The sequence below is a fragment of the Lacerta agilis genome, chromosome 3 (assembly GCF_009819535.1).
Source record: "Lacerta agilis isolate rLacAgi1 chromosome 3, rLacAgi1.pri, whole genome shotgun sequence".
In the NCBI taxonomy this organism is placed as follows: Eukaryota; Metazoa; Chordata; class Lepidosauria; order Squamata; family Lacertidae; genus Lacerta; species Lacerta agilis.
This window is the reverse complement of record NC_046314.1, coordinates 50,886,467-50,902,216: the sequence shown is the minus strand read 5'-3', so window position 1 is coordinate 50,902,216 and position 15,750 is coordinate 50,886,467. Positions and strand designations below refer to the sequence as shown.

Sequence of the window (15,750 nt, the reverse complement as noted above, 5' to 3'; positions counted from 1 at the left end):
TTGGCTACGGAAACTGCTTCTGATTTTTATGTTGATTGTAGCATTATTGATTATAATTTGCTGTTGTATTCAATGCCTTCCCTCCCTGCTTACTCAATGCATGGCATGGTGGACCACACCTCGTCCCTCCTCCGGGCTTACTAGAAGGGTCTACATGGCACGATTCTGATCGAAGCACTCTCATAATAAAACAAAGAAAGAGGGCATGTAGGGAAAACTGGCCTTTGGGCGTAGTGACACAAAAACCACAAACTGCCCTTATCAGGAAGGCCATGCACCAACGTGCACTCTGCCTGCTGGGGTACTGCCCTTATCAGGATGAACATGTACCACACCTACTGAGCACAGGGAATATCACATACACACAGGCCCATTTACTTACGTAGACATGGCATGTTGTAAGGATGTAGTCCCACCCTACCCATATATGGTACTTGCATATCCTATGGCTGATGAAATGTAGTCCAAATATGATGAAATGTTCCTGTATGCTTTTGTATAAATAAGGCTCTTGCAGCCCCAAAAATCATCAGACTCTTTCAACCCACACTGTTGTGAGACTGGTCATTTCGCACAAGACGAGCAGGCCTCGTCACCTCACTAGCCTGCCCTCTTCCCTGTGCCGCAGTCTCCCCTCTCCCAAAATTGCAAACCCCAGACATCATGCGAGGGCAGGGAAACTCAGGCCTCTAAATCTAGGGGACCTTGCCAGCCTGTCCGCTCCCCAGTGCCGCAGTTGCCTCCTCCCAAAATTGTAAAACCAAGACTTAATGTAAGGGCAGGGCAACTCAGGATCAGCAACTATTAGACTCAGGGCTAGCCAGTGGGGCCCAATTTGAAGCAGTGGGGTGCACCTTGACTTTTTTCTTTTTTTTAGGGCTCCAGTTCACAGCCAAAGTCTGCAAAATCTTATAGATATATTTTAAAAAATCATCTAGATTTCCCTGGTGCAGGAGCCCCCTTAGGAGCAGCCCGTGGGGCCCAATTTGGCCCAATTGCTCCAATTGCCTTAAGGTCAGCCCTGCTGAGACTGTGCAGGGGTTGGACTGACAAGCCCTGCACCTTCTAGGTCCCTGGTGTCGCTGTTCAGAGAGTACAGATTCAAGGACTTGTTATGGAAATAAAGGGGGGCACTTATTGGGAATCAGTTTTGTCACTTCTCCCCCCCCCCAAGCCCAAGACAATGAGCCCAGCCACCTTTTATTCACAGTCACATAAGCACTACACTACAGCATGGCCATAAACTTGTACGTTCAACCCCTGAAATATACACCCAATATGTAGCAATGGAGATTTATGTTACTGCTTTATGAATGAACACTGTTTTATGAATGGACTCTGTATTTTGAGAATTACCAATAGGGAGCTCTAGAATCTGACAGCTAACCAATTGGGTACTACCAAACAGTGACCCCTATTGCTGAAAGCAGGTAACCAGCAGGGAACACTTCAGCTCAGCCTTTGCACTGTTGACTGAACACCCCTTGCTGTGCAGATAATGGAGAAAGCTTGTAAATTGTATCCCTTCTGGCATCCTAGCCAACTCTTATTACACTGGTGTAAACCCCGGTGCACCAGAAGCACAGAATAGCAGCAAATAAAATCCGCTCATGCGTCAGCAACTGATAAGGCTTGTCAACCAGTTCTTCCAAAGTCTTCCTAAATTATAAAGCTCCAAAATACAGGGCAAAAGAGAGCAGGTCTGGGAAGAGCAAGGCATACAATGGGCACCACCAGTGAAAAGGCCCTGCTCCGTGTAACTCCTGCCCTGTCATTTGATAGAGTGCCCACGTGCCTTCCTTCTTGACATGGAATGCTTTCTATTGGAGTCTCCAGGTCCAGTACAAAGACCATAAGAAGGGAGAGCAAGTTCTCAACAGCTGTTAATCAAGCAAGCAAGCACACAGGTTACCTTTGTCACAGTCAGGACACCTATGTCCTGGCCAGGCCTGCACCCAATCTTGTTTGTCCTCAGTAACCAAAATTATATTATCAACATATACAAGCAGAAAAGTTGTTTTCCTTCATTTGCAAGGAATCGTACAAAACATAGTAGCACTAATAAAGAAAAGTTCCAGGGTAGCATGACATGTGATGCTAATTATTTCCCCCAAGAGTTAAATGATAACTAATCAGAGGCAGCTACATGACAGCTATGAGATTCAGGTGAGGGTCAGATGCCTTGTCAATCCCAGCAGGTATATAAGAGGCCTGTGGCCTGCCCAAAGGAGCCCCTAGCAGCATTCAAGTGGTAAAACAATACGACTGCAAATAAAAATATATATTTTAAACATTTAGGGCTTTAAACAGCACCTAAAATTGGACTTGAAAGTGGGTAAGCAGCTAATATCTCTCTCAAAGTAGGTGTAATATAAATAACTGGCTGCGTCAGAATTCCAGAAGCTAAATTCTGTGCTATCTGATGTTTCTAAGCCATGTATAAGGGCAGCCCCACATATAATGCAATGCAGTAATGGAACTGGTATATTAGGCCCCACTTTTTTCCTGCACCACTGCCCTGACCAAATCCCCCCTCTCTCTGTAGCTGCTTTTTACAAAACTACATTGGGCTCTCCGGGCATGGAGCCTCACACTGAAATGCAGTTCACACTTGACTGAAATCTAGCTGAATCTGAACTGGAGATTTCCTAGCCCGTGGCTCACACTTTTAACCTTTAACCGTGACAAGTTCTGCATGAAGCAGGATCAAAATATTCAACAACTAAGATAACAACCCAGAAAACAATGGTAATTCAATCAAATAAATGTTCCAGTAAAAAAGCAGGCCAGAATATTTCCTTGTATAATAAAAGCACTTTCCTTTCTGGCATATAGGAAACTAAAAGCTAACAGCCCAGCCATAAGATTTTCTGTTCCAGCATATAAGTGCTTAGGGTGGGCATAGTGATTTCCCTCCCAGCTGTCATCTCCCAGCCTACATGCACTTAGCTGACTAGTGCAACTGTTTAAAAATAGAGGACATTACTGTGATTTTCCATTGGGGACTAATGCTGCAGCTCATAGGCTACGCAGTACTCTCCTTGATTTCTATGGCTGTTATTTGTTTTTACGCATCTAATGCCAGGCATATTATTTTGCTCCCCTCCCCCTTGTTGGGCCAGGAGAGTGGTGCAGCAAGTTTCATTATTCAGCTATAGAATGAGACCCCATAGCACTGGGATTCATTCCTAGATGTCCAGTTCTCAGTGAAGACACAAAGATAATGTACAGAACTAAGAAAACACAGAAATAACATGACTATATTTGGGCATTATGTCCTGAATACAGGTATTTACCCAGGCACATGTTTTAGCAGATGCACCATTTCTGTAGCCTCCAATTTGGGTGTTATAGATGTACATATATGTCCATACACCCTATAGCTGGGGCACCAAGTATATAGTAGCCCTTGGAAATACATATGGGTTTGCAGTCTGATGTGCCAAGTTCCATGTGGCAGGGAATACCAAAGTCTGTGTTCTCTGAAAAAGTTGGCATTTTGTTTCTGATATCATAGAATTGTAGAGTTGGAAAGGACCCTAAGTATAATCTAGTCCACCCCTTGCAATGCAGGAATATGCAGCTGTCCCATATGGGGATTGAACCTGCAACCTTGGCATTAACAGCACCAGCTCTAACCAACTGAACTATGCAAGCTGTTTCCTGCTAATTATTTTTATTTGCAAAATACTTTTTTGTAAAATGTATACTTTAAGATGCAAATTAAATTTCCCCTCCCCCCCCCAAAATCATACAAAAACAACTGACTTTAGATGCAATATTTTGATTCAGGTAGATTTAAGCAAATTGGTTTTATTTGCATGTGCAAATACACTAGCTTAAGTGATTTGTAATGCAGGCCATAATTCAAATGTGCATAGGTCTCCTGAATAACATTTTGTTTAAGTAAACCTAATATTAATGAGTACTTTGAGCTACACATACACAGATATTTCAAAAAGTAATAGCAATTCCCTACATGTAGCATGGGGAGGCATTTGGTTGTTACTTTCCAAAACACAATTGTAAAGCATGGTGCCAATTAATGTGCAAATAATAGGTGTTCTGTATTCCTGAAGCCCAACTGTTCCGGCTATAGTCTGTGATTTAATTACCCAGTAAAAATAAATAATAAAATAGTAAAGAGAAAACATAAAATAATATTGCAGTCAAGGTCTTTCCTATGTTAAAATAACTCCTAATTTGTTTATGGAATTATTGTCCTTTACTTGGCTGAGAAACGCGTCTTTTACAGCTGTGTTTAATCATTGCAATTATTTTGTGTAAGTAAACAAGGCCTAAGCTGATAGTAAGTTAAATGGAACAGGATTTAATGGAATTAGAGGTAGCAGCAGGCTTTTATCGGGGAAAATGGCACTAACAACAGAAAACGTTCTGTGTAAATGATGTACATCAATAGACTACAAGCTGTGCATTTAAAGCAACTTTAAAATGCTATAATTCCTAGAAGTTGGTCTTCTTATAAAATGCTATCAGCAGGAGGCACAGTGCAGGGACATTGAGCAGTTGAACCATTAGCAGTTTAAACATTTCTGTACAATTGTTATCCTGTTAACAGCAGCAGTCAATTCACATCCACACAGCACTTACCAGTATGCTTAAGCTGAACTTACACATTTTCAACCTTGGCTCAAAAGTAATGATGAAAACCTATAAATAAACTTGCACACATGAGGTCATATCAGGGTTGGAGGACAAACTGTTTTGGTACTAGCACTACCCTCAAGTGTCAACTCTCACTCCTCCTCAAGATGTGAGCACACCTACCTGTTGCTCACAACTCCACATTCCCTCGATTGCTAAAACTATACCTCCAGAATCCTTCTTCCTCTCCTGCCTGTCTAAATTTCCTTCTCATTCAAATCTGCTAAGTTACTGACCAAAGACCACACTGGGAATTGGTTGTAACTCAGTGGCAGAGCACAGGTTTTGCATGCAAATTGTTCCAGGTTCAACTGCCAGCAACTTCAGGTGCAATTGAGAAAAAAAAAAACCTGTCTGAAATCCTGGGGAGTCACTGCTAGTTAAGTTACAGGTGGGTAGCCGTGTTGGTCTGCCATAGTCGAAACAAAATAGAAAATTCTTTTCAGTAGCACCTTAGAGACCCACTGTCTTTGTTCTTGGTATGAGCTTTCGTGTGCATGCACATGAAAGCTCATACCAAGAACAAACACAGTTGGTCTCTAAGGTGCTACTGAAAAGAATTTTCTATTTTGCTAGTTAAGTGTTGAAGATACTGAGATAGATGGACCAATGGAAAAATTGCAGGATTCCACAGTACTTGACATTTACCATTGCTAAGTTCAGCGGCGGAGGAAGCCTCTTCGCTGCCCGGGGCGGCGGCAAGGAGGCATGCCCCTGGGGGGCGGGGTCACGATGTGTGTCATGACATCACGACGCACGTCGGATGCACTGCGCATGCCTGGAATTTCTGGGCATGCGTAGTACATCCGGACCCAAAAAAGCCGCTGAATGGGGGGGGGAGGAGAGCAAAGCAGGCGCTTGAAAGCGCCTGCTTCTCTCTCCCTTTCCCACCCCCTTTCAGCTTTTATCACTGCTCAGCTGGCCTTCGGAAGGTTAGCTGAGCGGCGGAGAAAGCCTCTGAAGGGGGGAAAGAGCGGTAGCATTTTTCGCAGCTGAAATGGGGGGGGGAAGGAGAGCGAAGCAGGTGAAGCGCCTGCTTTCCTTTCCTTTCCCCACCCCCTTTCAGCGGCTTTTTTCGCTGCTTGGCTCCCTGGGCGGAGCCCCGACATGGAGGCAAGGGGCGGGCCAGCTGGCCCTGGGGGGGTGACACTTGCTGGCCCGCCCCTTGCCTCCATGCCACATCTCCAAAGGCTAGCTGAGCGGCGGAAAAAGCCGCTGAAAGGTTTTTTTCACCACTCGGCTCCCTGGGTGAAGCCGGCACGGCATGGAATTGGTTGTAACTCAGTGGCAGAGCACAGGTTTTGCATGCAAATTGTTCCAGGTTCAACCGCCAGCAACTTCAGGTACAATTGAGGGAAAAAAACCTGTCTGAAATCCTGGGGAGCCACTGCTAGTTAAGTGTTGAAGATACTGAGATAGATGGACCAATGGTCTTACTTGGAAAAATTGCAGGATTCCACAGTACTTGACATTTACCATTGCTAAGTTAAGTTAAGCAGCTTCTGCACTAATTTATATTAAGTAATTTAGTAGCAGCAGCTATTGCTAGGCCAACCTCTTTCATAAACCGAGACACCATTCCATGTGACTAACCCTGAATATACTTCAAGAATTGGAGTGGAATTTGTGTTTCCTATGGTGTTGTCCTTGAAAATAACCCAGAAGCATCAACTGGATGGCAGGACACAACAAATTTCTCTGGTCCTTTCCAGCTTTCATAGGCAACTATTTGTGCGCACAATTCAAAGTGTTGGTTGGTGCTTTTTGAAGCCTTGAGGGCTTTTTTTAAAGGATTGGGTACATTTAGAACCAGGGCTTTTTCAGAGGGAACTCACAGGAACTCAGTTCCAGAACCTCTCAGGTAGGTTCCAGGCCTCAAGTGGGCACCATTGCCATTCTAAGCGAAAGAGGGAGATGTTCATGGTGAGTTCCGGCACCTCTTTTTCTAGAAAAAAAGCACTGTTTAGAACCATCTCCTCTCAATGCTCTGAACAACATTGGTGGCCCTGCTCTAGATTCCCCAACTGACTTAGATGCAGCAAGGACTGTCTAGTGGGGACCTCATTTTTGGCAGGTTTGGCATTTCAGTGTCACTGTGCTGAGAGAGGTAAGTTCATTAGTTTGTGGACTTTTTATGCTGCCAGTTTTTACAGATTGTATCCAGATATGGCCCCATCTACACTTTATTTTTACTTATTTTCATTTTACTGAATTTTATTTTTAGCCACTTTGACTTTTATTTTGAAGAGAAAAGATATAGTCACATATCATAGTTTGATAATCCCACAGCTTATGAAAATGTCATTATGGTGGTGGATATGTGCAGAATTATTCAGGAAAGTTCTATATGTTATTGTATACACCCTGTATTTACACTACACACACTATTGACACATTATTGTCTTCTGAAAGCCAGACCTTTGGAGGAAGCAAGTGTGTGGCAACTATGTTGCAAAACATTTATGGATTTGCAGCCCATTTTAGCCTTACCACACTGTTCTTGAAAATTCCACCCAACCTATTGTGATTCTGTCTAATGCGTTCCTATTAATGGTCTGGTCTGATTAAGAAAAAGATAAGTGAACAGATTTTAAGCACTAAAAAAAGTTAGAATTAGAGCTTCTTTTTTGCATTGGCAATCAAATAATTTGTATAAAAAGGGGTATAAAATGTGTTTGCTCATTGGATCAGAGCTTACCATCCATGTATATTGGCACTGGAACAGTCTCCTGAATATAGATTAAATCCTGGCATTTTATCAATGTATATTATTTTCAAGCAAACTGTATTGCTAGTGAGCACTGCCATTAATCTCAATATATTTATTTGCAGTGCAAGCCCCAGAAAGGAGAGCTTATCATATTTGGTCATGTTAATAAGAGTACTGTGCTAGAAATGACTTCAAAGAGGCTAAGCAGGCAGCAAGGAAGTATGGCACAGAGTTTCTTTAATCTGGAATGGGAGGGTGAATTGCTAGGAGGTGCTATTACTTCCTCATTACTGAGAGTATTACCTTTAGTAACTAACGAGTGGCTGCATTTCTACAAATAATGTTCCTTGATGTCTGGAAAACTCATTCTTCTATCCCTGAAAGTGGCACCCTTCAGCTAGCAGTCAGGGCAGAGAAATTCAAGCTGATGCTCCCTGGCAATCTTATATAGGCTCAGACATTTTGCTGCCTGCTTCAAATACCCTCCCCCATGCTATGACTATATAAATGTTAATAAAGCAAAATACTGATAGATTGTACTTCAGACTGCCGTTCGTTCCACAAAATCTCAGGATGGGGACACACACACACACACACACACACACACACAAAAGAAACTGGACAACATTAAATCGCCGAAGGGCCATAAAGGTGTCAGCAGCAAAGATGAAATTATATCCCTTCACAATTTTATCCCCAAACATAAGTTTTCCTCAAACTTGGCACCACTCAGGGAAGCAAATAACTTTAATTAATTTGCCGGCACTCTCCTCCTAGATGAGTTTTACACACAACATTAAAAATCCTCTTTAAGCGCCATTCCTGTTATTTCTACAATTTCTACAATATATGACTCCTGTTGATATAAGATGGTTAAGCAATCTACTGTTATTAGCTAGCCCAGGGGAATCCCAAACTGTGGAATGTGAACTTCATTCCTGTGGTCTGCGGATCTGTGGTTTAAGGTGGGAGATGGCGCAGAATCATAGATCATAGAATTGACCCTGCAGTCCCCCTTCAACGTCTGTTCATGAAGCTATCATCTGCGCATGTGCAATGGCTGTTTCAAATGCACACACCTCAGCTTAACTGCGAAGTGGCATACGTTTTCCTTGTGGATTGAAGCTGGTTTGAGGGGAAACGCATCAAACAAGTTTCTCAAGAAACTGCAAGATAGTAGTGGAGGGCAGTGGAGGCAGACTGTGTACGCATTACCTGCATACTCTTATGTTTATCTGAGAAATGTGACTAAATTACTATTGAGGATATTGCTTTGCTGTGGTGATTGGTTATGTATAAAATGCAGATAGACTGGGTGAACCACTCTCCACTTTCCTTCAGGGTTGCTAACCCAAGTCAGCAAATCATTGCTTGGTTCTTAAATTCAGAGTTAGATGACTTAAATGAAAACATAAGCCAAAGCATCACCACTTAGCTGCAAGTACTGTTAAATAAATCAAGCAGTTAGGTCTGGATCTTCTGGAATTTTGTGGAAACCCCTCTTCCTCAAAAAAGTAGGTTTGTTTTCTTCAGATCCAATTTTTTTTCTTATTTGTAACATGTATATTCCTCTTTTTCTTCATGGTGCTCTTGTACCATCTTATTCTTATAACAACCCTGTAGGAAGAACAAGAAGAACAAAGTATGACAGCATGTTTTTATTTATTACAGTATTTATTTAATATTGTTGGTTCTGAGATTGCAACATAGATGGGTCCTTATTTTACTTATTAATTAAATTTATACACCAACCTTCCTCCCAAAGGAGCCTAGGGTGCCAACACTTAAAACAATACAACTATAAAAACAAATTTTCAAACATCCAGAACAGTTTTTAAAAATTAAGAATTTCTAAAAACATTGAAAAATAACCAAATTCCTTCATGTCTAATAATTCCAAGGTGGCTGTGGATGGTATCTTCCACCCATTGCCACGTAATCAGCAATGTTTTAAATTTCTTCCTGGATGTTAAGAATGAGGGAGGTGGGTGCACCTCAGCAGGGAAGGCATTCCACAATGTGGCCTGGCCATCTGGGAAAGATTTCTGGATTCTTTGTGAATATGAAATAAAAAAAAGTGAAAATTCATTGTGGAATAAAATGACCATCAGATGAGGCACTGTCATCAAGGAGAGAGTGGTGTATGCGTTTGAGAGACAGCAACACACACACACAGAGTGATCAAGACAGAAGGGGAAAAGAGCAAACCAGGAAGTGCATACAAAAAATAGTTTGTCCACAAGCAACTCGGCATATTAAAGCAACGAGGCAAGTTAGGTTGGTTATTCATTACCAGGAGCTACAATGTGTGCAGAGCCTCCCTACTGCCAGAGTACATTTAACGAGAATAAAGGGAATGAGGAGGTGCAAAGATAGGGAAGTTCAGCTGGAAGCTCTCTACTGTTTCTGTTTACCTGTTCTGTTGCTACTAGATTTTTTTGGCCCCTAATGTGACGATTCAGGTCTTTCTGTCCGATCAGAAGAGGAAGTGAAAAAATTCCCCTGACATGAACAATTGCACTTCAGTGCTCAGATTTCAGTCCTGAGCGTGGAGCTGGAGGAAAGGCAAGGAGGAAACCCTTATGGTGAAGAAGACTTGGAGGAGGAGAAGCAGAGAAGCGCTCGTCTGCCTTCTGTACTAGAGGAAGAAGTCCTGGGACAATTTTTGAAATGACGCTGAATGGAAAAAATGGGTGTGAAGGGATCGTGAATGCTTCAGGATAGGAAGAAGGGGACTGAAGGAATACAGGCCACAAGCAAGAAGGGGACAGAATGGGGAACTGCTGTCGGAAATATTGTGCTTGTCTGGAGCCCTATATGCCTTGGCTTTTCAACTGTGGGACTGAGGATAAGTCTAACGCAACTACCATCAATTCGCCTGTGAAGCCAGACTCCACAGACACCATCAGTATAGGCATCCCAGACCCACCGCCTCTTCATCCATCAAAGCAGACTTGCAAATATGTGGCCCTGTTTGATTACCAAGCCCGTACAGAGGAAGATCTGAGCTTCCGAACTGGAGATAAGCTTGAAGTGCTGGATAAATCTCAAGGGAGCTGGTGGTTTGCGAGGCTGCTGGTGGAGAACGGTTCTGCTAAGCATGGACAGAAGCGACAAGGTTACATTCCTGCCAACTATGTGGCTCCTGACCAGAGCATTGAAGCTGAACCGTAAGTTATGAAATGCGTATTGTTACGTGGTACAGCTGACATATAGCAATATCTAGACAGAGAGCTGCGGGGGGTGGGGGTGGGGAATGACAGCAACTTCAGGCAACAAGGAAATTTGGAGTAACAATAGTTTCTGTCATATAGACATAACAAAACAACATAGGTTGCTTCCAGATGACCTGTTTATTGAGCATTCATTCTGATTGTATGTATGGAGATTGCAGACAACATCCTATCAAGCAATTGTTATCCCACACTTCCTAGTGCATTTTCCCATCACTTTCATTGCCACAAAATCCATATTGTTATTTTTTAAAAAGCATGTTTGTTGAGCAAAAGTGCCAAATCCACTGTAAGTGTACAACCTGATTTTGCAAATATGCAGTTGCTTCCCACCTGTGAAATAATGACAACCTGAAAGTGGTAATTTAGTAATTTCTTTTAATTAAAGCAACAGAGCAAGATAGTGACCTGGGTCAAATAAACCATGATTTATTGTGATGGGAATGAGCTGCAACAAGTCTTGAAGTTACGTATTCCCAGATCCACCTCTGGCAAGACTACGAGGAGGAAATCTGAGGTGTTCACTTCCTTTTTAAAAAAATTAACCATAGGTTGTCTTTTCATCCAAACCTGAAAACTGCAGTTAATCTTTGTTGTGTTTTATTTGAAACGAGCCAACTTCAAATGATGGGATACAAAGCTGTTTTGTTCAATGAACACAGTTAAGAATAGCCACAGTTTAGGATTTGGTTGCACTGCTAAACTGCAACTTGTCAAAAGCAGAAGTGAAACTTTTGATCTCTACATGGCCACACCAGTAGTATTATGGGATCGCGTGAGCCGGAAGTTCTCTGTGACTTGTTCCCATCACAATAATGAAAGCCTATTGCCTACCAAGCAATGCTTAAGCTTTTCTTATTAACATATAAAGTCCTGAGCAACTGAGGGCCAGTTTACCTGAAGGACCACCTTCACCCTCTGTAAGATTGATTAAGATATTCAGAGGAGGCCTTGTTGGCCACACAACAATCTGCAGATTGTCATCTAGCAAAAACATATAAATGGGCCTTCTCTGTGGTGGTGCTGTAGAAGCTTCTCCCATCCCCATTATTTGGGAAGCATCAACAGTAGCATGCTTCCAATGTTTACTGAAAACACAGCTCTTTCCTTAGACATTTCCTGATCACCAATACTGGACTCTACAGCCGTATATTTCTTGATATTCTGATAGCTGCACTTTTGAAATAGTTTTAATGGATGTTTTCATGTTGTGAACTGCTTCAAGATTTTCTTAGCAGTAAGAAATACAACACTATTTAAAATAAATAATAATAAAATATTAAGCCATGGTTTTTCATGACTTACAAATTGCATGTTCAGACCCAGAAACCTCCCCCCTAAATAAATCCACACGACTCAGATTTTAGTATTGGTTTTTGGCAGAATTTAGGCCACAACTTTATTGATTACAGAAAGTGAATGGTTGCATAGGCTCTGGTTCGACTAGCTCCCTGCCATGCAGGTAGCACTGACCCACTTCCCAGGGTTCCAGCATAGGTCAGCCAAGGGTGAACACCTGGATAAGTGCAAAGCCGGGAACAGACTATGTCCGCCACCCAAATGTCACCCTGGACTCAGGCACGGGCACAACCCCTCTCAGTGGTTGACCAAACCATTGAGACCCTGGATTCCTTTAATGGAATACTCTTCACATAGGGATGGCGAGAGCGTTCTCCCATCCCTATCACCTGAACCAGAGCCTATCCGCAACCTTACAAGTTGTGACGATTTGCTATGTGGCAGGCGAAACCCAAATAGCAACAGCCAATCAGCCAAGTGGGGGAAATCCCCGTCGTGCCCCTGTCCCAATGACAGACGGCACACGACGGCATAGCAAGGTCAAGCACAAAAGGCTCTAAAATAGGGAGAGGTGGGCAGGTGTTCCGAATGCACACGCCGAAAGAGGAAGCCCTAGGTCATGTGCATGGGTATAAATAGGTCCCTTGGTCCATTTGTACTATGCCCCATTGGCTGGATTGAACCCAGCATCGGGGGACCTCCAATCGGGTGTTGTAGCTGACCAAGCGAACCCACCCACAACACAGGGTGTCGGTTTCCAGGTCTCACCACAATACGTGCCCTCTTTAAGGGAGGACCTGATCCATCACAGCACTGCTGAAATTGTGAAATGGTGCAAGCAATTGATAGGAGTTCATAGGATTGTATGCAATGCTGTTCTTCTTATGACAGAAAGCCCTGAAGACAGAAGGCTTTCAGTCAGCAGGCAAGAGCGGGAGGGGAGTGATATTTTTCATATTCACCCTCCATCCCTGCAGCCCCATCCCAAAATCTCCACAGAGGTTTGAAACAGCATAAGGGGGTGGGGGCAGCGAGAACAGCAAATGGACAAAAAATAGTCTTCTTTTCCTGCATCCAGAGGATTTTAAAAAAAAATGTAAGAGGAGGGGTAGCCCTGAGTATCACCCTTCATAAATAACATGGAGTTCACTTTAAGAGGTTTTATGTGCTAGAACAGGGACAGCCTCAATATATGGTGGACTCTGATTTCCATCAACCCCCAACCACCATGGCTATTGTTTCAGGGATGATGGGAGTTGTAGTCCAACAACATCTGGAGGGCACCCCATTGACTACCCCTGTGCTGCAGATTACAACAGCAGAGCAGGTGCAGGATTCACTATAAGTCAGCATACTCGGAAACATCTGGGGAGAACTCATCAGTGTGCGGATCCAGGAATTCCATCTTAATATAGGGCTGCTATTAAAGGAATCAAAATGATAACTATCAACCTTAGCAGCTAAGCCTATCTATTTTAGACCTATAAAATATGAGGATTGTTGCTATAGTTAAGAAAACTATAAACACACCACTGTATATTATTACACTGGAAAGATTTAATTGTAGCTTTATTGCAGCTTGTTTACATAACACCAAAGACAGTGTGTGATTTATATTTGCATGAAAAATAAATGCTGCAGTAGCTTCCTTAATTCAACTTACATTCACAGTGGAACTCAGAGGTATGTGCTGAAAGTGGCTTTGGGAGGGGAAATACTCCATGGAATAGCAGGCAGATGTGGTTCCATGGCACTGACACAATGACACATGTCTGCTGTCTGTTTAGGCACATGTTACGTTGCCATATGTTTGGGTAAAATATATTAGATGCTGCACAAAAGCAGTTAACTATCACAGGGCCAAGCTCTCAGCTTTGCAATCTAAGATACAGGATCAGGAGAAAAAAGGAAGAAATTATGTCATAGAGGCTGCAAACCTTTGGTGAATCCTACTCCAAATTAAATTGGCACAAAGATCATCTGAACTAGTAAATTGAATAAGGAACTAAAAAATACCTAGAAAAATTAACCGCCACTTTCTTTGTACAGGCGCTGAGGTGTGGGGCATTTTGAGGGCTAAGAGGATAAGCAGTGAAATTGGGCTACTCCCAAGAAAATGGGTACATAGGATTGCAGCCCTAGACAGCAGTCCTATATCCAGAATCTTTGAAGTAAGACACTTTGAATTTAGAGGGAATTGCAAGATATAGCATTGTGCTGCTAGTAACACATGCTTCCATGGACCAGAGACCACTTTATCAGAGTGGCCAATCTGCTTGTTTTGTCTGCTGCAGAAAGATGCAGGTGAGTGGACAGCTGAATGTTGGCAATTAGTGGGCTGGGGATCTCTACACTTTTTCTTTTTTAGTTCTGCAAAGGAAAAATGAACAGTCTTTCAAAATGTTTAATCTGGCATAATAGCTGGTTGGCACTGAATGCTATTGCAACTCTCTCTGTGTTGTGACAGCTGGTTCCGCTCTGTGCATCCAAGCTGCAATTCTGCAAGGCAAAGGTGCTTGGCCAGGAATGGTGGTAGTTGGAGTGAAGTACTGGGCCTTGCCAACAGAAAGTTTGACTGCATGTGGAAATTGGGGATTCTGCTACACAGTGCTGGGTGTGAAGGGTGCTAGAGAGCAATACAACTTAGAGAAGACACATTACTCACATATGGCAAAAGCAGGGAGAGATGGGAGACAGCTGCAGAAGCTATGCTTTTCAGCAAGTATTCCCCCCTCCATTGCTTACCTGAGTGGGGAGCTGACTAAGCACCTGACCTGTTACCAAGGAGTGGGATTTGGTGCTGGATATTTTGAACTGGAGACCCAAGAGGACTTGCCAGAGATGTAGGCAGAGAAGTGTTAGCAACATGCTCAAATTTCCATGTGTATCACAAGGCCAGTCCATTCTTGCAAAGTGCTCCCTTCGTGTGCAATGTTGTGTGTGCATCACAAGCTGTGCAGGCTTGATCTACATGTAAGTTTTGCAAATCTTCCTAGATGAGAAAGTTAGGAAAAATTTAAGGCAGGGATGGGGAACCTGTGGCCCTCCTGATGTTGCTGGACTACAGATCTCATTATCATTCACCATTGACTATATTAGCTGGAGCTGATAGGGAATCTGTGGTCCTTCAATATCCAACTCCCATCACTGGTATAAGCTGTGAAGCACATTTCAGTCTCTTAAATTCATACCTTTAAACATGAGTATGGGGTACATAATAGGCTTGTTAACTTTAAAGTCAAAGAGCATATAAGGTAACTGTGCTCTTCATGCAGACAACATCCTGTTGGTCTCAGTAGCATGCTAGGGTGTTCTTGGTGCTGCCAGAAACACACCAGGTATGTATTGCTGGGTATTCCTTCAGTGCTTGATACCAATTTGAGTGTGGGCAGATGATCACTTCATTATTTTGGGGGGGGGGGGAATGCTCATTTATGGGTGACCTTTTGGGTGGGAGGGAGGGCCTTGCATTTTTGAGCTCACCACTTTATTCACATATGGTATGCAGCTTTAAAAACACAATTGATAGGAGAGATAATAAATGACTTTCACAAACTACACATAGCACTTGTGTGACTGTTTTCCTTGAGGGTTTTTCCTCCCCTAACAGAACTTATCAATATCACCTCCTCCAAGCTGCATCCCCTTGAGGGCAAAAGACAGCTTACAGAAGGTAATTCTGATTAGATTTTGAAAGTTTGACCCTATGGTGCTATATAGAAAGATTTGTTGTTCTGCCAGTAAGCTTGTTTCCTCTCCACTTCTCTTTCTCTGTATCTCCTTCGCAAATGCTTTAAATGATTTGGCCAATATTTTCAACTTTATAATGAAAACATCTAGAGA

The 15,750-nt window shown here is 42.7% G+C and overlaps 1 protein-coding gene across 1 annotated transcript in view; it reads left to right on the top strand.

Moving 5' to 3' along the window:
* Positions 1-10,003: 10,003 nt before the first annotated feature.
* Positions 10,004-15,750, top strand: part of FRK (fyn related Src family tyrosine kinase) — a 34,251-nt gene continuing 28,504 nt past the window's right edge. The window contains exon 1 of the mRNA XM_033143637.1: positions 10,004-10,545. Within this exon, the coding sequence (XP_032999528.1) occupies positions 10,148-10,545 (398 nt within the window). The 5' untranslated portion in view covers positions 10,004-10,147. The remainder of the gene's footprint in view (positions 10,546-15,750) is intronic.